The following is a 23,856-nucleotide window of genomic DNA, read 5'->3' on the forward strand; positions in this document are numbered from 1 at the left end:
CTCTCACGGTACAGGCCATAAATCGGACATGACGCCTGATATGTCCAGTACATAGATACATGTGAGAAAATCACCTAGGTATCTTCCCCACCCGTTAAACAAAATGCCTCAACTATATATAGGGAGAGATCAAAGCATTCCAAGTTAAGCCCGCTAGGATTTATACAGTCTCCTCTGTTAGGAAGTTTATTAGTGATGTTTCATTAGGGACAAACGGGTAAGTGTAAACATTTTACTATCCTTATTTTATCTTATAGGAATGTGTGAGTACACATTAGTACATAACCACGTTCCCCGTCATTACATTATGACTTTATTATGTATGTATCTTGTACTATTTTATGTCGATGCTATATCTTCATATAGTATTATTAATGCCGCTATGGTTGTCTACCTTTGAAACCTTAGTTATTATATTTGATTTGTTATGTTTCATCCATTCCTGTATCTTAGTGATTGGTGTAAACAATAACCTTTCATGAATCTAAGTACTGTCTAAGAACTTAGATCACAGTGCTCTAAACTTACAGAGCCCATGTGAAATTAATCATTTCACATTTCTATTATATATCCCTGATACATATTATTATGTCTCACGCCCTTGTGAACTTATAGTTCCCTGGATAAAAATAATTTTGATCAATTATATTAAACCCTTATTACTGTAGCCCTATCCCTAGTATTTTATGTTCATCTTATCCTTCAGTAAATACAATGCTCATTCCCCATTTTACTATAACTGATTACTTATCGACGTAATCTCATTCAATGGATGTATCTTGACTAATACCATCCTACATTGTATGATAGCCCTATTTACTGTGGTTATCTTACTTGTATTTTAGTTGTTATTGAGTTATACGCATGCTTTAATATTTTATAACTAATTGTCTTAAATGCCCTATTGGGATTGATACCAATGCCTGCATCTGAATGATTGCAAGGCATTTGGGAATCCCTACTCAATGTCTTTAGGAGGTTCCTAATTGTCTGTCTTATCCCCAGCCTGTTTGCTACTCCCGATTGCTACCCCTGGTTGCTACACACGATTGCTACACCCGACTGCTATAACTACCAGATCTTCACCAAGGCTGTAACCGGAGCAGACCACACCAGATACCCCCCCCCCAATTATATACCTGTTAGCAAGAAGGCATTGCCTTGGCCTTTACATATTGCCCAGTGTCCACAGTGCCTTATACTGCCCAGTATCATCTGCCCAGTACCCGGCCCAAACTGTCCACTGCCCAATAGCTATTGCCTAAACAGGCAGCGGCCTCACCCTAGAGCCAGCTTGCGTACAGCATAGAGAATATCCCGAGCCGACATCCTAAGACAGAGCCGGATGACTCATCCTTCTGAGTGCCAGTCCTTCGACCGCCAGAAGACGACCCACGGGCTAGCAGCTAAGAAAATAAGTAGCCAGACATAGGAACATTCTTCTCTTCCAATCACTCACCAATTAGCAATCTATGATGAGCAGTTATGTTAGATATTAGCACCTTCATTTCATTTCTTAATTATAATTTTATTTGATCATTTATCTTTTGTAAACTTTCATTTATTAAATCATTTTTATTTATAAACTTATAATATTGGTCTGTTCTTACTGTTAGTTGCGGTGTGCCTGTACAAAATCTTATATGTGAGCGGGATAAAATTAATAAAATTTCCCCTAGACTTAACTAAACAAGCCCAAATATTAACTTAATTAACATCTCGTCACAATAGGATGCACTGGTCTTGGCGATACGCAGGTCGATTTCATTATCGATCTTTCCGTTTCTGGAGAGTGTGCTGCCAAGATAATTAAATCTGTCCACTGCATTTTTACCATCTCCATTTATCTTGATGCTTGGATCCGAGCAGGCTTTCCCTGGAGCAGACAAATATAAGACTTCAGTTTTTTGGGGCTAATGGTAAGGCCAAAGTCTGAGCATGCTCTTGGGAAGTAACTGACGATGCTCTGCAGATTATTTTCAGAGCAGGGATTTAGTGCACAGTCATCAGCAAATAGCAAGTCTCTGATTACTGCTGAATTTGTTTTCGTTTTTGCTTTGAGCCGCCTCATGTTGAATAGGCCACCATCAAACCTGTAGCATGCTCAGCGGCCACTTTATAATTTAAATACAGTGAATTAAGCATTTCTTTTTCTGTAGGCCCGCCTGCCCGCCCTTCAATCCGGCCGTGATGCTACCTACTACTATTTCATTATGCCCAGTACCATGGGCGTAGCCAGGATTTTTTTTCGGGGAGGGTTTTGGGGGGGGGAGGGGGAAACCCCCCCGGGCGAAAACAAAAATATGTGTGTGTGTACATAATTAATCTTTATTACATTCTGACCCTTTCGGAAGACGTTTATTGTTTATTGTAGACTCCCCGCCCTTGCTAGCAAGGGGGTCTGGGGGAGTTCGCAGTGCTCTCCCAGCGCGGGGCGAAGCCCCGCCGCCGAGCACTATTTCTGGTATTGAAAGCCAACAAAATACATATTCTGAGGTATCTACAGTGCATTATCTTGCTATTAAAAAGTTTTATTTCAAAGAACCTAATGTGCTATTCTTACTGACTTAGACCCTCTCGCGCCGTTCGGCGCATTTTCCGGCAAGCTTTTTCCGCAACTCTTCTTTTGCGTAATTCATTTTGTCGGAGAACACGTACCGCAAAACCTCATGCGACACTCTGTCACAACCTTACTAAGGATTCGACTCCCAGTTCGGCATATGATTTCTTTGATTTAGACCCGATCTCTATGACTGACTCCTAAAATCTGTCTTAACCATCTTTGTTGAGACACATTTAATGATTTTCAATTTCGGCAGAAGACTATTCACACTTTATTAATGGAGCCCAAGCCACTGGTAGAAATTTGTAACCTTTCTTGACTTCGCTCTTGGAATTACATGCCTGTATTTCGCTTTAGATTTTATATCGAAAAGGAAAGTTTTTTCGTCAAATCATCTGTTGAGGGGTTTTGAACTAAGAAATCTCTGGAGTTTTTTTGTTTTGTTTTTAATTCAAAACCCCATTTAGCTAGGATCTTAGAATTTGGTGACTGTAGTTTGCTTTAAAATAATATTGAAGAGAGAGGTTTTCAACTCTAAACGCTCTGTAAGGGAATTTTAAACTCAAAACCATCTGGAGGGGTTTTAAACTTTAAAGAAAAAGCCATCTGGAGGAGGGGGATTTAAACTCAAAACCCCTTTGGCTACGCTCATAGATTTTATAGTGTGTAATTTGCTTTTTTTTTATATTGAAGAGGTACTTTTTAGCTTCAAACCCCAACTGGAGGGGCTGGGGTTTAAACTCAAAACCCCTTTCGCTACGCTCATAGAATTTATAGTGTGTAATTTGCTTTTTTTATATTGAAGATGGGGTTTATCGTAAATTTTGGAGGGGGGTTTAAAATCAAAATCTTCCTCAACTGTGCTGTTGGAATTTGGGGATTGTTGTTTGCATTTTTTTTTGTTTTGTTTTATAGAAGAGGGGGATTAAACTGCAAAAACCTCTTGTAGGGGGTTTAAAATTCAAAACCCCCTGTAGGGGGTTTTAAACTCAAAGCCCCCTGGTAGAGGGATTTGTATCTCAAAACCCCCTGATAGGGTTTTTTTAAATCTCAAAACCCCCTGGTAGGGGGATTTAATCTCAAAACCCCCTGGTAGAGGGTTTTTAACTCAAAACTGCCTCGGCTGTGCTGTGGTAAGTGATAATTTAGTATTAAAATAATCTCACCTAAATTAAACAAAATGAAAGCAAAAATCAGTCACTTAATTCCGTTCCCCCCCCCTGCGGTGGGGGGATTTCATTTCGGGGGGGGGGGGGTTTGAACCCCAAGAACACCCTCCTGGCTACGCCCATGCCCGGTACACATTTTCGCCTTTTTTTAAAAACGTTTTACAATTAATAAGTGATAATTGGCACGTAGTGTATAATACTAACACATTTCATTAGCCCAAGGTTTAAATGAAGAAATTCTATAATCATCTTTTTTTTCCATGTCATTGATTTAGATTGATTACGTTTTCCTTTCAGAAACCTTCAGAGAACTTGAACAAGTGCTTTCCATGTTGCTATGGCACTTGTTTATCAAGCGATTGCTGTTCAATAGATTATCCCATCCGGCTTCCATGTATTCGCTTCTATTTAGGAAAACTAGTGTTTGCATTCCTTTGTATAATTTTATTTTTACCGTATTATTTGTATGTGTTTGGAGCTGATAATAATACCCTGGATTCGAACACATTGTGCTCTGCATTTGAAGCTAAAAGTTTGAGTTGTCCATTTTATGTCAGAGAAACGTCGCAAGCGTTTAAAAATTTTTTTTTTGCTTATTGTTTCGTCTTAGTGCTCTACTTTATAGCTCGCAGAAAAAATTACATCACAATGATAATAACCGAGCTACCATGGAATAAATCCCAAGTTAATGATAAATTTCATTTGCCCCGTTCTTCGAAATGTGTTCAAATGATTTTAATTTTAAACCTTTTTGCAATGGTTGTTGTCTATGTAACTTGGGGGTTCTTTTTGTACTTCACAATTACTTTGATACTTAGAATTCTGATCATGTCAGCCAGTACTCGGAATATCCTTGACGATTTTTCTTTTGTCATTTTTCCTTTATTTCTTGTGATCTACGATTATATCAGGAACGTAACCAAGGAGTTCCAAAAAATTGCAGAAAATATTTTTGATCTTCTTCGCAACGATGAGTTGAAGTTTTCTTCCAACAATCCGAATGTAAAAACAAACAAAGCGTTTCTTCTTTTAGGTAAGCCGTTCAGTTTTATTTAATAATATTTTTATTTGTTTCGTTCTTTCTTTCTTTCTTTTTTCTGTATTCTCTCAAAGTTCTAGAAAAGAAAATTAATTTTTTTTTTTTTAAACCCAGCTTCTTGGAAGAATGTTAATATTTGTATGATGCCTAAATGTGGGAATTAATTTCTAACTTAATTCGATGTATCATTTTTTGACCTCCATAAGGAAAAGAAGCTATCGATTTTGTGTTGTCTGTGAGTCAGTCTTTATGTCTTTACGTTAACGACGGTTAACGAGGGTGTCGTGTGGCCATAACAACAACCAACAACCACCTTAACTTCCCAACTAGTGTTAGGTACCCATACGAGTAATGTAACCTCAGGTGCGTTCTAAAAATCAGAAATTCAAAATACCAGCCTTCACCAAAATTCAAACCCGAAACCTCTCGGTTTGGAAGCAAAGCGCCTCAGCCTCAACTACAGAAATCAAATTTCATTGGCGGGTACAATGCAGTCGAGCCATGGTAGATCAACAAAGAAAACATGCATCTAAATGTTTTTACGAATTTTCAAAACAGTATAGGCGCCTTTCTTAGAAAAAAAAATGCGAAAAAAAATCCGAACGAAGCCGGCTAGAATTATAGCTAGTAGAAGAACAGTAGAGGGTCTTATTCTGTCAAAGTTGGTGGAGAAATAACGTTTCATATTGCCGCATTTAATTTTATCAAATTTCTTTTAATATCTTGTTCAATGTAATCTATGATAATGCTTGAATTAAAGTGCCGCTGATAGATGATATAATCAAATTAATATAAACAAGATTACAGAGGTGGTCCCCGACGGATCTGCCAATGGATAATAAATATTCAGGGTATGTTCTTTTCTTGTTTAGCATGAAAAATGGAATTTGCGAGCACTATTCAAATGACAAAGCTCAAAGATTTTTAATGGAACATTTTCGGCCTCTCAGAATTCAGATGGACAGGTTGTGGAGAAACTACAACAGAAAAAGGTTGCAAGATCTGGTACACTTGGGACGAAAGGAGCCATTACACCACTGGCGGATCCAGGGGGGGGCGGTAGGGGCGATCGCCCCCCCCCCCCACTCGGCCGAACGAACTTTAGTATAGGATTCACACAATTTGTATACGAATTTATTACTTATGTTAAAAATATATACTAATTATTTATATTTCAACCTATTTTTAGATTATTTCGCCCCCCCTCTAGTATGTTGGCCGATTCGGTGGGGTCGGGAGGGGGCGATGGTATCAATCCCGCCCCCCCTACACTTTCGAAAGGGGGGGGGTGGCGGTCCAATTTATTGGTAGAAATCACAGCCTGCTAACAAATCAATTAAATATCTATATCGTTGTATCTTGTTATTGATATTTTAACCGATCTTTATATTATGTCGTTCCCTGTTTGCCGATTGGTGGGGGGGGGGGGACGAATACCTCTTCTGCCCTTCCCACCTAAACCCCTTGAGTGGGGGGGGGCGGTCCGTTTTTATGGAGAAATCATAGTTTGTGAACAAAATTAGTTGAATTAATATATACATTTTATATTATGTTTCTCCCTTTCTGGTATTTTGGCCGATTCGGCGGGGTGAGGGGGGGGCGATTGCATGTACTGCCCTCCCCACTCTAGTCCTCTGAGTGCTGGGGGGGGGGCGATCCTATTTTTGTGGAGAATCATAGTTTGTGAATAAAATTAGTTGAATATCTATATAATATAAACTACGTAATGATATGTGACCCATTGTATATATGTCGTACCACACTCTAATCTCAAATTGTATCATTAGTAAATTTAAATGAAAAAGGGTTGTACCAGGTGGGAGGGGCGATACATGCAATCGCATTTCCCCCATCGGACAAATCAATACTTTTCTTTTTGTATTATAGTTAAGAAATTACAAAATTAAAAAAATCTGTCACTAATATAATTTATATATACTATAAATTAAATTCTTATATCGAGTCGCCCCATACCTATTCTTTAATGCCAAATGCAATCTTTAGCAGAAATTAGTAAAGGAGCGAGGATTAATCGTTTTCACTCTACCGCCATTCCCATTTCCAGACAGAGTTTTTGTAATTTAACATGAAGTTATCATAAGTATTTTAAGAAAGACTTTGCATTGGAAAAGTTAGAATTCAAACGAAATTTTTCAGTATAAGAGTCATGATTGAGATGAGTTCTAAACTCAAATAACGTTTTTATAGTCACCTTTTCCCAACCTTTTCAATCTGATATTTTTCTAGCTAAATAAATTTGGGACTATAACTCACAATTTATACTAGAGTTTTCTTGAAAAATATTTATCGAATAAGTTTTTTTTCGGCGGCGATCCTCAAAGCAAAAATCTAAATACGTGGGGTATCCTATCTTTTCAAGGACCAAATCGGTTTTATTTGCAATGTATTATGGGCCTATAAATTCAAATTAGAATATTTTTCAAGTACAACATTATTCGAAAGGTCGTTTTTTAATAGTATGAATAATGAGCTTCAGGTCAGGAGAATGCGTTTCTGCAGTGAAGAATGCAAGAAAACGCTTTTGGTGTCGGGGCTTCGCCCCGAACTTCATTTATGGGTAATGAGTTGTAAATGTCAGGAGAACGCGTTTCTGCAGAGAAGAATGCAAGAAAACGCTTTTGGCGTCGGGGCTTCGCCCCTAACTTCATTTATGGGTAATGAGTTGTAGATATCAGGAGAATGCGTTTCTGCAGAGAAGAATGCAAGAAAACGCTTTTGGCGTCGGGGCTTCGCCCCGTACTCCATTGATGAATAATGAGCTGTACTTGTCAGGAGAATGCGTTTCTGCAGTGAAAAAAGCAAGAAAACGCTTTTGGCGTCGGGGCTTCGCCCCGAACTACAGTGTGAAGAATGAGCTGTACTTGTCAGGAGAATGCGTATCTGCAGTCAAAAAAGCAAGAAAACGCTAATGGGGTCGGGGCTTCGCCCCGAACTCCATTGATGAATAATGAGCTGTACTTGTCAGGAGAATGCGTTTCTGCAGTTAAAAAAGCAAGAAAACGCTTATAGCGTCGGGGCTTCGCCCCATACTCCATTGATGAATAATGAGCTGTACTTGTCAGGAGAATGCGTTTCTGCAGTGAAAAAAGCAAGAAAACGCTTTTGGCGTCGGGGCTTCGCCCCGAACTACATTGTGAAGAATGAGCTGTACTTGTCAGGAGAATGCGTATCTGCAGTCAAAAACGCAAGAAAACGCTTATGGGGTCGGGGCTTCGCACCGAACTCCATTGATGAATAATGAGCTGTACTTGTCAGGAGAATGCGTTTCTGCAGTTAAAAAAGCAAGAAAACGCTTATGGCGTCGGGGCTTCGCCCCGAACTTCACCAGAGAACCTTATAGCGCTGCCCCAGTTGTTTTGTTTTTCGCCGAAGGTTGAGAAATGCTTCTTTTTTTATTCTCATATATATATATATATATATATATATATATATATATATATATATATATGTGTGTGTGTGTGTGTGTGCGCGCGCGTGTGTGTGTGTGTGTGCACGTTTATGCGTAGGGTTAGGGTTTACTGGGCGTTAGGGTTAGGGTTTGGAAAAAAATCGCCCCCCCCACTCCAAAGTTCTGGATCCGCTAGTGCATTACACTGAGTTGGTTTTATAGTCCACAGAAAAAAAGCTAGCTGCATTAGGAACTGTAAACTTATTAACAGCAGGATAATTGCCATTCGAGTCGGAGCTAGTTCTCTTAATATTACAATTAATATAACAATTATTCAACGTCCAATTATGAAGACAATGTAGTAGAGAGCTTCTACAATGAGATAGAGGACTGCATCAAAGAAGTTCTGAAAAAGGATGTCCTCATTATTATATGAGACTAGAATACCAGGATAGGAAGAGATGTGTTTGAACAACGGGCAGGAACTACTGGGAGTTTTGGATAAGAGAAACTAAAGACAGAAGAATGAGTTTGCCAGCACCTATAAACTCACTGTAGCCAACACCTTATTCTCACAGAAAGCGTCTTGAATAACTACGTCGCATTGCAAGATACTAAAACACAATCTACAAGAAGTCAGATCTACGGAAACATAAAACAGAAAAACAAAATCTGGTCCCACAACGATGACTATAGGCACAAAATCGAAAGGTCTAGAAGTTTACCCAGTCCTTATCATTTTATTTATTTTGTACCGCCCTCTCTCTCTCCTCAGGCCTAGAGGAGGCACGTAACACATGATTTCTGCAAGGCATGTCGGGCTCGTGCTAAAGGTGCCAGTTATGTACCTCAATGACTGGGCCTGCACTTTATCGGCAGGGAATATTGGATTAGCGAGCGGACAGTCTTCTTGTATTGCGTGTCAGCACGGTAACCCCACTTTGTGCTGGCCAACTTTCTTACTAACCCAAGCTTCGAGGCCTTTCTTTCAACTAGTGCTAGATATAAAGAATGAGCTATTCATTCAATGGCCACTCCCATTTACAGCCACCAAGAAAATTGCAAATGTAGAAAACGAAATTGAAATTTAAAATAACAAGAAAAACATTTTAAAAATGCATTTAAAAAAAAAAAAAAAAAAAACAATACACCCATTATACAACTTTAAAAAAAAATACACCCATTATACAACTTTAAAAAAAAACAACAATACACCCATTATACAACTTTAAAAAAAAATACACCCATTATACAACTTTAAAAAAAAACAACAATACACCCATTATACAACTTTAAAAAAAAATACACCCATTATACAACTTTAAAAAAAAACAACAATACACCCATTATACAACTTTAAAAAAAAATACACCCATTATACAACTTTAAAAAAAAACAACAATATATCCATTATACAACTTTAAAAAAAAATACACCCATTATACAACTTTAAAAAAAAATACACCCATTATACAACTTTAAAAAAAAACAACAATATATCCATTATACAACTTTAAAAAAAAATACACCCATTATACAACTTTAAAAAAAAACAACAATATATCCATTATACAACTTTAAAAAAAAAATAAAACAATACATCCATTATACAACTTTAAAAAAAAAAAAAAGAAAAAATACACCCATTATACAACTTTTTTAAAAAAAAAAAAAAAATAGACCCATCATACAACTTTAAAAAAAACAATACATCCATTATACAACTTTAAAAAAAACAATACATCCATTATACAACTTTAAAAAAAAAAAAAAGAAAAAATACACCCATTATACAACTTTTTTAAAAAAAAAAAAAAAATAGACCCATCATACAACTTTAAAAAAAACAATACATCCATTATACAACTTTAAAAAAAACAATACATCCATTATACAACTTTAAAAAAAACAATACACCCATTATACAACTTTAAAAAAAAAAGACAAAATACATCCATTATACAACTTTAAAAAAAAAAACAATACATCCATTATACAACTTTAAAAAAACAATACACCCATTATACAACTTTTTTAAAAAAAAAAAAAATAGACCCATCATACAACTTTAAAAAAAACAATACATCCATTATACAACTTTAAAAAAAAAAAAAGAAAAAGTACACCCATTATACAACTTTAAAAAAAACAATACATCCATTATACAACTTTTAAAAAAAAAAATAAAAGAATAGGCCCATCATACAACTTTAAAAAAAACAATACATCCATTATACAACTTTAAAAAAAACAATACATCCATTATACAACTTTAAAAAAAACAATACACCCATTATACAACTTTAAAAAAAAAAAAGACAAAATACATTCATTATACAACTTTAAAAAAAAAAAACAATACATCCATTATACAACTTTAAAAAAACAATACACCCATTATACAACTTTAAAAAAAAAAAAACAATACACCCATTATACAACTTTAAAAAAAACAATACATCCATTATACAACTTTAAAAAAAAAAACAATACACCCATTATACAACTTTAAAAAAAAACAATACATCCATTATACAACTTTAAAAAAAAAAAAAAACAATGCATCCATTATACAACTTTAAAAAAAAAAAGACAAAATACATCCATTATACAACTTTAAAAAAAAAAAACAATACACCCATTATACAACTTTAAAAAAAAAAAACAATACATCCATTATACAACTTTAAAAAAAAAAAACAATACACCCATTATACAACTTTAAAAAAAAAAACAATATATCCATTATAAAACTTAAAAAAAAACAATACACCCATTATACAACTTTAAAAAAAAACAACAATATATCCATTATACAACTTTAAAAAAAAGAAAAAAAAATACACCCATTATACAACTTTAAAAAAAAAACAATACATCCATTATACAACTTTAAAAAAAAAAATATCCATTTTACAACTTTAAAAAAAAATATTTTTAAAAAATATTTGGTTCAAACCAGGTTTCGAATCCTAGTTTTTCACATCCTTAGATTCGAGAATGTATTTGATGCGCGTTTACCAATTTAGCCACCTGAGATGAACTCCTATTGAAAAATCAGAGCAGGAAGGTTTCAATCCTCCCGTAGTGCTCTGGCAAGAAACTGGGCCGTCCGGCGTAATGCCTCGTAGCTACCAAATAAGTCGAGTGACTGCTCAGACAGTTCCCCCCCCCTTTAGTTCTTGGAGCTGGGGACACTCGTACAAGAGTGCGACACTGTTTCTACGCTCTCTACACAGGGATGGCATCGGGAGTCATAGTTCGGGCAAAGTATGCCCCAACAGGACAATGTTCCGTCCTACACTGTGCAATGATTGCTTGTTCTGACCTCCTTAACCGTCTCCACGGATCGTCGCGATCTGGGAGACGCATATGCTGTCAGACACTACGTGCTCTGTCGGATTCCTCCCAAGACTTTAAACACTTCTCATAAATGAGTGCTCGGATTTCTGTCGTTGCTTGTAAAAACGTGCTTGGTGCTTCGAGGTGAGTGGCTGCCAAAGCTCCCTCTCTTGCAAGAGAGTCTGCCGTGTCATTACCCCTAACGCCGCAATATGAGGGCGCCCACTGCATTAAAACAACAGCTCCAATGGCGCGGCAGATGTTACCTGCTGTGCCGACTGCCTCTTCTATTACGGGCGACCCTCCCTCGCCGCCACCCATAGCTAGTAGACTGGAGCGAGAGTCGTTGACTAGCACTACAGTATTTGGGTCACTCGGACTCTAATAGCCTCGAATGCCCGAGTTATCCCTGTTAATTCAGCGTCCATGGAGCATGCAGCGAAGCCGCATGAACCAGAGAGCCGATCTGGTTCTGGCCGGTCTGGGTAAACTATAAGGGCCCCATTCCCGGATCTATCGGGGTCCCTCAATAACGACCCATCGGTATAGCAGAATATGGCATCTGATGGGTAGGACTCTAATGTAACTGATGCCAATTTTTTTAGTATGGCAGGTGTTAAGCGCCTCTTGGTAACTCCCTCCTGCCCTTTAAGGGACAGGTTAATTTGTGGGTCTGGTAATCTCCTCCACGGAGGACAAGTACTTATCCATGGCAACCACAAAAGTCAAACACACTTTCTATGTTTTTAAAATCAGGATGAGTTACTGTATCAACCATACAAGTTTGGTAAGTTTCTGATAAATATTAACGAAAATAGATTTTTTGGGTGAACCTCCACTTAATGGGAATTCTATTAGACCAGCTGATTTAGACACATTGACCGCAATATGTAGGAACGAACGCATTTTAATACTGTTCCTCTCTCCCCACAGGTTTACTAATATTGTGGTGGGTAGCTTAGAGTCGCCCCTTTTATAGCGCTCATAGGCCGTGAGTACCACCCTCTCCCTCCTTAAATTTAATGAGGCCAAGTTAGTTAAGATTTCAGCAGCATTTATTGGGCTTGTCCAAAAGGTGCCACAAATGAACCTTAGTGCCTGTGCCTGTACTCGGTCGAGTGATTCGAGGGCTGTTTTACTAGCATATACTTGAACTGAATAGCTGTACTCAATTTGTGATCTAACTGCCCCAAAGTACAGTGTGCGTAGCATGTCAGCTTTGGCAACCCACTTTGTGCTGGCCAGCTTTCTTAGTAGCGCTAACTTCTCCGAGGCTTTTCTTTCAACATCCTGGACGTGCTGGAGCATTGACTGTTTTCTATCCAGGGTCCCCCTAGATATTTTGGCGTATTTTCACGTTGGAGTCACAACCCACCGAGTTGAATCTCGAATGGAGCCTTAAGAATGTCGATCCCAGGCTGAAACGTTTATCTGAATCTGAAATTTGTCGCAATACGAGGAGATGGTGTGGATGTCTGCTTGTAATGCCGCCTGTATTTGGTTGGCTTTCTTCCCGGTTGACCAGAGGACAATGTTATCTGCATATAGCAGTTTCTTTGACCGCAATGAGCTGGGCAAATCATTAAGATAGGCCATGAAAAGTGTACAGGAGAGGGCAGAGCCCTGAGGCAGGCCATTGAGTTGTTGTTTTGGCTTGCTAAGGGAGTGCTGGTATTTTGTAGGTGTGCTCCTCCCAGACAGAAAGGATTGTATCCAATTGTATATTTTGCCCCGTACACCAATGGCTCTAAGTTTGACATAGAGGGCAGGAATTGTTACTTTCCCCTCCTTCTAGATCTAGAATGTAAGTAAAATACGATAAGATAAGATCATTTTATTAGTCTATATTAAATTTATGTAAAAAAAAAAAAAAAGGAAAGCTTAAATATTCTTTCCATAACATTGAAGCAACTTTAAATTTGTATAGTTCTGAACGTAATATTTCAATAAGAGATCATTGTTAATAGGGATAAACTGAATGAGTTTTCTATGAATGTGCTTTATGTTCAAATACAGGCTAGAAAGTTGGAAAGTATCCCACTAAGTCTTAATAATAACTTAAAATCTAGGCATTTTCGTGTTAATTTTTTACAGTAATGATCTCAAATTTAGTTTTTTACACGCAGGAAAGAACAAAAAAATCGAAGGTTACTTCGTCTATGATGCCGGAGAACTAAGACTCAATATCAACCGTCCTTTAATTTTTCTAAGAAAGGATGGTACAATCTCTACTAGCAAAAGGCTTGTGACACAAATCTACAACGACACTCCTGAGATTCTTCCCTTTGAGCTTAGTGCTTATTTAAAGGTGGGACAATATTAGGTTTTGTTTTGTTTTACAATTCATTATTATAAACATAATAATTATCACGGGTGAATGTGTGTATGTATGTATAATCTATTTTTACAAAAGAGCGAATCACCGGAAGTGTGTTATTTGTCAAAAGTAGAGAGTGCAGTGTGTGATATGCCGAAATGATGATTAATAGTTTCTGTGTTTGATCGAGTGTTACTTGTTTATTTGTAAATACAGCTGAACCAGGGACACCTAGAGACGTAGCGAGACTTAAGGTCGTTTCTAGCCAGTTATTGGTAGAAATATAAATAGAAAAGCTGTAACAATAATAATAATAGCAATGTATTCGATTCCGAGGATTAAGGAAAACGTGATGTGTTTCACGAGACTACGCAGACCCAGTTGCGAACTTTTTTTTCCACATCTCGTGCACACAAAACCGTTGTCCGCCGGCGGCCTGTTATAAACATAGTACACTTTTAAAAGCTTCTCATCTTATCCTTTTAATAAATAACGTTGCTTTAGAAGTAATCGGCTTATGCACATGTGTAGCCTATTGTAATGAAATGTATTTTTACAATACCTCTATTTAACTTTTACCTACGTGGAAACTGGGTTGGTGGACGGGCTCAAGAATCTGGACACGGATCTCTAAAACGGCTTAAACGATTTCCTTAGAAATTTGAGTTGATATATATATATATATATATATATATATATATATATATATATATATATATATATATATTTATATATATGGTCGACTTAACAGAGGCGTCCCACGGAAACGCTTCAAGGACCACCTTAGGTGTCAACTTTCCTTGGCTGACACAGAAGAGAGCACGGAACGAGAGAACTGGAGGTCACTCGCGAAGGCCGCGGGATACACATTTGAGACCAAAAGAAAATCCACTGCCGAGGACAAACGCAGACGGCGAAAAGAAAATTGGACAATGGTTATGCTTGCCCTGGATGTGGCAAAATATGTAGGTCACAGCTGAGGCTGCGCAGTCGCGGGAAATACTGCACTCCTCACTATCTTCGGACTCGAAGACAAGCCTTATTATAGAGAGAGAGCGAGAGAAAGAGAAAGAGATAGATAGATAGATAGATAGATAGATAGATAGATAGATAGATAGATAGATAGATAGATAGATAGATAGATAGATAGATAGATAGATAGATAGATAGATAGATAGATAGATAGATAGATAGATAGATAGTTGACTGGGCAAACTCTACTTTGATAGTTATAATTTCCCAAAGTAAAAAAAAAAAAGAAATGCATTTAAATTTGGCGTTAGAACGAGAAAATATTTCTCTTGAGTGGACTATATGTATTTGGGTAGTTCCGCATGTAGGTATTACACTATCAAGAGTATATTAATATATTAATGTTCAGGAGCTATTTGCGCATCGTTTTCTAAGTCTAGATCTAAAGGCCTATTATTGGAATTTTATAAAGTATAGTAGATCTATGCATTCACTAAACCAGAAATCTTTCTCGGGGCGGGGGAGGGGGGTAAAATGTTTCTTTTTTCTTTTTAATCTAACATTTATTAGTGATGAAGAGAAACAAATCGCTCTATAAGTGTATAAACGAAATATTGTCTTTCTTTTAAATAACAACATTTTTTATGCTTTTTTAGCGGGAAAAGACGCTATTAGTTTTGTGTGGAATGTCTGTCCGTCCGTCCGTCTCGTTTAAATCTCGTAAACTATAGAAGATATTGAAAATCCGACACCATAATATTTTAGACCATTCAAAGTTCTGATGCAACGGCTACTTGTTTCTTTTCTGAAAGCGAAAAATCTAATCGTAAATAATTTATTTTTTTTACATAGAAAGTGTACTAAGGGTAAGGGAGATCAGCCTTGTGTAGAATACTACGTGGTTCGCAAAAAACGTTTAACTATCTAATCTTCTATTTTATAAAGTACTTGAATAAGTCTGTGGCAAACATGTCGGCCTTCATTTGCGGAGGCTCGAGTTCGAGTTCAGACTCCAGGAACTTTCTCTTTTTTTTTCTTTTTTTTTTTTTGGGGGGGGGAGTCAGCACAAAAATCTTGTTCCAGATACCCATTTCTCCCCTACCCCCCCCCCCCCCCATCAAGTCCACAGAAGTGATTGGATCATAGCACACTGAGCATGAATTAAGTATGAAAGTTGATCTAAACTAAAAATATTTCCTATCGCACACATTTATTAATGTTAGTCTAGATGTATTAAAATTAATTACATTACTGATTCACAATAATCGATGCAATTTCACACAATATAAGCTTTGTTTTTATTTTACTTTCAAATCTTTACAATTATTGTTTCCAGGCATTTCTAATGTCCTTGTTGCCATGTACAATGTATGCCGTTGCATTTATAATGTTTGTGACCTACACCTCAATTTTCTCGTATTCTACCGAAGTGGCTGGATACACTGCTACTATAATGACCGGTCTCAAATGGCTTCAATCTAAAGTTGAGACCATTATTCGAGAAATTACAACTTCAGAGAAATCTGAAAAACAAAGGTTAGTAGAATGAATACACTTGTATACTGAACCACAAAATAATGGATGATTTTTCAAATGGCTTAGATAATAATAAGCAAAAAGAGTCCATTTTATTAAATTTTAGTTTTGGCATTTAACAAAGTTTACCACCATAGCTAGCTTAAAAAATTAAAATATTTTGGAATTGCTGGTTCATTGCATCAATAGATTCAGGATTTCCTGACAAGGATAGAACTAAATGTAGAAATAAATAAATAAAGTAGCAATTATACATATATATCTCCCGTTGCTTCAGCGTGCCACCTTCGTGAAAACTTCCGTCCGGGGGTAGCCGAAATGAGAGCAAACATAGACACCAGTTGGCTACCCTGTTAAGCCTCTAGTACTTGCAGGTGTTAATGATGTGAGAAAGGCTTGCTAACCCGTCTACATACGTTGCACCGTTTCCCGCTTTCTCAATACGCTATGATACTATAACTTGTCTGGAGCAGTTGGAAAGGGTATCTGGGTGATCGCTTTTTAAATGTATTTATAACATAAAAAGTGAGCGACCTGAATTCCAATTCCAAGTCTCCTTAGCCTCCTCAAGCCAATACGTTAACCACTGTGCCGGGGTGCTGCTTATGAAAATATTGTTTAATAGTTATTTATAGTCGTTTAAAAACTTTTCTTTCTACCAACAAAAAAAGGAGGCTAATTCAACTTAGACAACTTTATCAGTCGAGTAAAATTTTCCTTCTTCGAGATACCAAACAAAATAATTATCAATAGTAAATCAACTAATTGTTGTTGTTTTTTTGTTTTTGTTGTTTATTGATCTTTGTGTTGGCATGTAAAAATAAAATAATTGTGCAAAAATTTCAGCTTCATTGGAGGTTAGGTGTGGAAGAAATCACGTGTACAAACTTTTGACCAGACAGATAGAGTTGTTGATATAAGCTTTGAAAAAAGATACATCTAGATCTATTGCTATTTCATATATTTATGATTGTAATAATACGAAAAGCTTACATATACAAGTTTTATTTGCGCTTAACAAAGTTCGAGAGAAAGTTTTTCTGTTAGATTTTTTTTTTGCATTAATTATTTACCTTAACCTAGTTTACACACAAAAAAAAAATGAACTTACTCAGTATACTCCATTGCCCCTCCCCCTCGCGCATCTTGTGAGCGTGATAGCGGAGTAATAATCCTTCTTCCCTTTCCCATGTAGGGTACATCCACCCGTCCTACTCATCAACACATTTTCTGGCTAATACTAAATTGTAACATGGTTACAAAGACAGTTTATGTGGAAACACAAACTGAAAATCGGCCCCCGAAGTGGTCCACCCAGGCAGGTAAAAAGGCAGGTTTCAATATTATCAGAATGAAATTCTATCAAAGACAAATGACAGAGAAGAATGGAGAAAAAAGGTTAACAGATCTTGTGTGGTGCCCCAGCAGTCCAGTAGACCAAAGGATATGTGAAAGTGAATGTGTAGTTGGATGCGAGCCTGGCGTAACTGATGACTTATAATGAATATCTAATTGATCTAATTGTTTTGTAAAGGGTCAATCTCTTATTCCTGAAGAAGAAAAACATTTCCGTAAAAAAAAAATTCCCTTTGGTTCAGTTTCAGTATAGCAAGAATGCTGCACTATTGTTCACGCGATAATATGAAAAACTACCTATTAATTTTTGTTTTTAATTATGCATACTAAATAGATTTTTTTTCTTAAAAAATAGTATACATTTTTGTGTGTAAATATAGTACTTAGTATAACAAAACTTAGGAGGCGTGGTGGCTGGGCGGTAACCGGGGTTCGAATCCTGGTGAAGACTGGGATTTTTAATTTCGGGATCTTCGGGCGCCTCAGAGTCCACCCAGCTCTAATGGGTACCTGACATTAGTTAGGGAAAAGTAAAGGCGGTTGGTCGTTGTGCTGGCCACATGACACCCTTGTTAACCGTAGGCCACAAAAACAGATGACCTTTACATCATATGCCCTATAGACCACAAGTTCTGAAAGGGGAAACTTTACTTTTTTTTTTTATAACAGAACTTACATAACTTAACAATGCAAATGAAGAAAAAATAAAAATAAAGAGCTTCCGGTGTTTGTTACTATTAATAGTTGTAAAAGTGGTTTATTTTTATGAAAAAAAAAACTGCTTGCATAAGTGATTTAAAAAATTAGATTTTTCGCTTTCAGAAAAGAAACAAGTAGCCGTTGCATCAGAACTTTGAATGGTCTAAAATATTATGATTTCGGATTTTCAATATCTTTTCTAGTTTCACATAAAACTAATAGCTTCTTTTCCCCTTTCGGGGGCCGCTAAAAAAAAGTTAACTTTAACTAGGTAAAACATAGTTAATTTAAATTTGAAATTTTTATAATTATTTTACTTTCCTATTTTTTAGAGTCATATTGAAGCTGAATCGAGAGCAGTTTAACTTTCAGGAGGCTTGGATAGTTACCGACATAGACTTAGGTATAAATGATACACAAAGGTTGATAGACCGTGAAACGGAAGAAGATATTGATATCTCTATGCAAGATTTGACATCATTCTTGGGAGCTGAAGCAAGTACAGATAATATTATACAAAGTACGACATCACGCTATGAAGGCAACTTAATGGAGCTAAACCCGCTGATGACCAGTGAGTCTTCATGATTTATATGGATGAAACCTTTGCGTACACCTCTTAATGCCTCTTTGTGAGCAATGTCTGTAACGAGTCTTTGCGTTTAATGTAGGTCTCTTATTTTAAGAGTGTCATTTGCATTGGCCTACATTGTATATTAATCAGGGGCGTAACTAGGGATTTGGGGGCCCGGGGGGATTGACCTCTTTGGGGGTCCCTTGCATTTTGACATTCGACATATGTCATGAGATAATGTACACAAAAATATATAAGCCCCAAATCAAATTGGTTCAGTATATCAGTAAACTTAACAAAAAGTAATCATCGAGACTCTTTTAATGAATAATACCGTTGTTTATTAGTTAAATAATGCACAAGTGACAAATCTAAATTGATATCGCTTCACGTCGTGCATTCTGTGCAGCAAAGACATCTATAACATCAACTACATCGATACTTTCTAGTATTTGTGACTTCACTGACATTAAAATCATGATAAGCCTTTCTTGCGTCATTGTGCTTCTGAGATACTTTTTGATTGAGCTTTGAGAATGATCTCTCACAAGACGTAATGTCGTAATGGAAGTAACCTGAGTTAGCGGTATTCGGAGGAGGTTGCAAAGTCTGAGCACACGTAATTCCCATATGAAGCCTGTTTCCTCAATATGTCTATTGGTGATTGTATTACTGTTTGTTGATGAAAAGTGCTCGTGCATCAATGACATCATTGAAAAAGCTATTTTCTATTTATTTCATCATACAAACAGGAAAAGTAGCACAGTTTGTCACAAGCGTGTCTTCTAACAGGTGTCTTGGTTCAAGAAGAAACCCAAAGGTATCCATTTTCTTTCCAGCCTTTGGAATCTGCCCTTCATCTCCATATGAAATCTGTCCAGCACTTCTGTTTGAATTGCAGTTGTATTGACAGTCCTACATTAGAACTCAACTTCCCATCAAGTCTTTTCTTTCATATGGTTGTTTTGATTACAGGGAATCCATAGTATTCACTACCTTCTTTTGCTTTTTCGATGGATAGGGTTTTTGTCAGTTTCTCATCATTTTGCAAAAAGCATGAAAGGGTACTAATTTCTTTAGCGGATTCCCGTATATGCAGTCCAGACTTTTGTAGTTTCTTCCGAACTATATTAATTGGGCACAGGAGCTTTGACCAGAATTCCAGATAGGCAAAAAATTCTTAATTTTCCACTGCATGAAGAAGATTCTGTGCTAATATTATATGGCATTACGTCATTGTTGGTTGTTTATGTTTTGTGCGAAAGCAAAAGGATTCAGGGTATACAAAAGTGGGAAAGATCCATATCTCGTTATGCTCGAGTATAGAAATACTCCGATAAGTGGACTGCCGTATTCACCATCACAACAGCTGACGAGTAGAAGACTCAGGGAATTATTCCAACTGATCACAAACTATTGAAACCATTGGTAGCTGAAAATGCAGAGACATTACTCAACGAACGACAGATGAAAAGCTAAGTGAAATACGATGCAAAAGCAAGACTACCTAAAGATTATTCTGTCGGAGAGTTCGTCTTGGTCAAACATGGCAGAAAGCAGTTGTCATAAAAAACATTCAGCACCCAGATCTTACATCATAAAGACAAACAATGGAAAAACATACAGAAGAAATCAACGCTTTTTAAATAAGAGTTTCGATGAAGACATCTCTGGGTACTATGATACCAATGAAGACAATGAACTGCAAACTGTTGCAACAAACGAAACATACAGTTATAGACCAACGTCTAGAGAACTTGTTCAGTCAAGATAACCAGAAGTGGACGAATTGTTAAAGTTCCTAGTAGACAGTGCCGGTCGCAGTGGGCGCCGCGCTTTCATAGGCCCCGCGCTAATTCCAAGTGTACATTATTAAATTAAACAATTGTAACGTATATAAAATAACAGGGTTTTCGCGACCTCCTGATTTTTCAGGGCCTCCAGGAAATCTCATGAAAAGGCATAATATACGATAAAGTCCTGAACTTTTTTTGAATTTATTCAAATCTCCTGAAAAATAGACGAAATTGACGTTTTGGGGTGCCAATAAATAAAAAGGGCATTGCGAGCTTTCATTTGATAAAAATTTATTGCAAAGACGAAAGTAGGCCTATTTTCTAATTCAAAAAAAAAATAATTTTGACATTATGCTTATCCCTACCCAGACTAGGCCCCGCGCGATCCGTTTCGCATAAGGGCCCCGCAAATGCTAGGGCCGGCCCTGCTAGTAGATATCACTATTAAGAACTTTAAAAGGAAGGGTGTGATAATAACTTCAATAGGAAGGATGTATTAATATTATATGATATTACGTCATTATTTTTTGTTTATGTTTTGTGCGAAAGCAAAAGGACTAGATCATTAGATGTAAATAAAAAGAGAGATATTCCATTGGATTGAGGAAAGATGAATAAAGGGGTAATAACTCGAGTGTGAAGTTTAATTCTGATATTATAGACGCCAAACACGAAAAATTGACAATTTTAGCATTGTTAAGAATAACTTTTAGTTATACTCGATTTGTAAATTTTGCTTCAAGGTTAATTAGTGTAGCTATAAAATACTCGCCATTTAGATCTATTATTAGTAAAGGTAACAAGAAACCTGGAATTCGCTGTATATCATGCAGTTTTATTCGTGGCAACAAAGCTTAAAATGAAAGCTACATTATATCTCTAAAAACTAATCTCTGCGGCAAAAATATTTTTAAAATATCTAGGTTTAGTCTTTGTGATAAATTTAATCCATAAATGTTGATTAAAAAAAGACACCCGTTGACACTATTTGTCAATCAAATATATTAATTTATGTATTTACAAATAAATTTCGGACACCCATTTGGGGGCCCCCCCTAGGTGGGGGCCCGGGGGTATTTTAAAATTCTCTCCCCCCCCCCCCATCCCCCCCTTAGTTACGCCACTGATATTAATCTTATTTTAAGAGTGTCATTTGCATACATTTTATGTTAATCTTATTTTAAGAGTGTCATTTGCATACATTGTATGTTAATCTTATTTTAAGAGTGTCATTTGCATACATTGGATGTACGTTTTTTTTTTCAGTATATAAGTGTATTGATTAAATGTCCATCTTATTACAAAGCTTATAGCAACTATGCTTGTATGTCTATTTGTCTACATTATTTCTCCCACTTCCTATTCTCGGATCAAGAAGAAACTGTCATTGTCCCTAACAAAACTTGAATCAATCAATAAAACTACCAATTACTGTTTCAACTGTCATAATTAATTAGTTTCGTTTTTTTATAAAGACTTTACTAGGTAAGGGGAAATAAGCCGTGTGTAGATAATAATGTCGTCGCTTAGTAATTTGAAACAAACATTAGATAACAATAAACCTTCAATTGTATTTACACTTGGCTGACTCAAGGGTAGCATGTTGAATTTGGGAGACTTGATGTCTCGAATTTGAATTCAAGGCGAACAACTTTTTTTCTAAATTTTGCTTTTTATTGGCCACCACAGAAACCTTCTCCCAGTTGCCCCCCCCCCCCCTCCATCCACTTCCCCTTTTCAGACTGGTCCACAAAAGTGATTGGAACATATTGCATTAAGAAAGCTAAAAGCATGAAATTGCGCAAGAAAAATTGCTAAAATATTTCCAATTATACACTCTAAAATCTATGAGCGTAGCCAAAAGGGTTTTGAGTTTAAACCCCGTCCCCAAGCGGGGTTTGAAGCTAAAAAATACATCTTCAATGTAAGAAAAAAGCAACACACTCAAAATGCTATGAGCGTTGCCAAAAGGGGTTTTCAGTTTTAAAATCCCTTCAGAGGGGTTTGATGCTAAAAAATACCTCTTCAATGTAAAAAAAAAGTAAATTACACACTAAAATTATTTGAGCGTAGCCAAGCCAATTGGGGATTTTGAGTTTAAATCCCTCTCCTACAGATGGCTTTTTTTTGTAAAGTTGAACTCCCCCCCCCTCAGATTGTTTTGAGTTTAAAATCCCCCTACACAGCGTTTTGAATTGGAAAACCTCAATCTTCAATATTATTCTAAAAGCAAACTACAGTTACTAAATTCTATGACCTTAGCTAAATGGGGTTTTGAATTTTTAAAACAAAAAGTCCATAGATATTTTAGTTTAAAACCACCAACAGATGATTTTGACGATAAAGCTTCTCTTTTTGATATAAAATCTAAAGCAAACTTCAGTCACTTAATTCCAAGAGCGTATTCAAGAAAGGTTACACATTTCTACCGGTGGCGGGGCTCCGTTAATAAAGTGCAGTGAATAGTCATCTGCCGAAATTGAAAAACACTAAATGCGGCTCAACAAAGATAGCTAAGATAGAGATCGGGTCTAAATCAAGGTAATCCTATGCCGAACTGGGAGTCGACCCCTTAGTAAGATTGTGACAGAGCGTCGCATGAGGTTTGCCGGACATGTTCTCTGACAAAATGAATTAGGCATAAGAAGAGTTTCGATGACATCTTTTACAACTTGGCGCCACACATTCATTGAGGTCATCAGAGCAGGTAGGAAGAGGCTTCAGACATTACCAGTGACAGATTTTTGTGGAAACAGCTTGCCGCCGAATTTGCCGAACGGCGCGGGAGAGTCTAAGTCAGTAAGAATAGCACATTAGGTTTTTTAAATAAAACTTTTTAATAGCAGGAAAATGCACTGAATATACCTCAGAATATGCATTTTGTTGGCTTTCAATACCAGATATAGTGCTCAGCGGCGGGGCTCCGCCCCGTGCTGAAGGAGCTCCTAGCGCTCCCCCAGACCCTCTTGCTGGCAATGGGGGGAGTCTACAATTTTTCCACTAACTCCAGAAAGAACCTATTCTAGGGCACAATAAAAACGTCTTCAGAAAGAATGATGGGTCAGAATGTAATAAAGAGTATGT

The 23,856-nt window shown here is 36.7% G+C and overlaps 1 protein-coding gene across 2 annotated transcripts in view; it reads left to right on the forward strand.

Moving 5' to 3' along the window:
* Positions 1 to 22,221, forward strand: part of LOC106054828 (uncharacterized) — a 33,198-nt gene extending 10,977 nt beyond the window's left edge. For both annotated transcript variants that reach the window (XM_056026593.1, XM_056026594.1), the window contains 4 exons: positions 4,030 to 4,765; positions 13,649 to 13,830; positions 16,148 to 16,347; positions 18,735 to 22,221. In XM_056026593.1, coding sequence (XP_055882568.1) covers positions 4,030 to 4,765; positions 13,649 to 13,830; positions 16,148 to 16,347; positions 18,735 to 18,990 — 1,374 coding nt within the window. In that variant the 3' untranslated portion in view covers positions 18,991 to 22,221. The remainder of the gene's footprint in view (positions 1 to 4,029; positions 4,766 to 13,648; positions 13,831 to 16,147; positions 16,348 to 18,734) is intronic.
* The last annotated feature ends 1,635 nt before the right edge of the window (positions 22,222 to 23,856 follow it).

Source organism: Biomphalaria glabrata, chromosome 4, assembly GCF_947242115.1.
Source record: "Biomphalaria glabrata chromosome 4, xgBioGlab47.1, whole genome shotgun sequence".
NCBI classification, from domain to species: domain Eukaryota; kingdom Metazoa; phylum Mollusca; class Gastropoda; family Planorbidae; genus Biomphalaria; species Biomphalaria glabrata.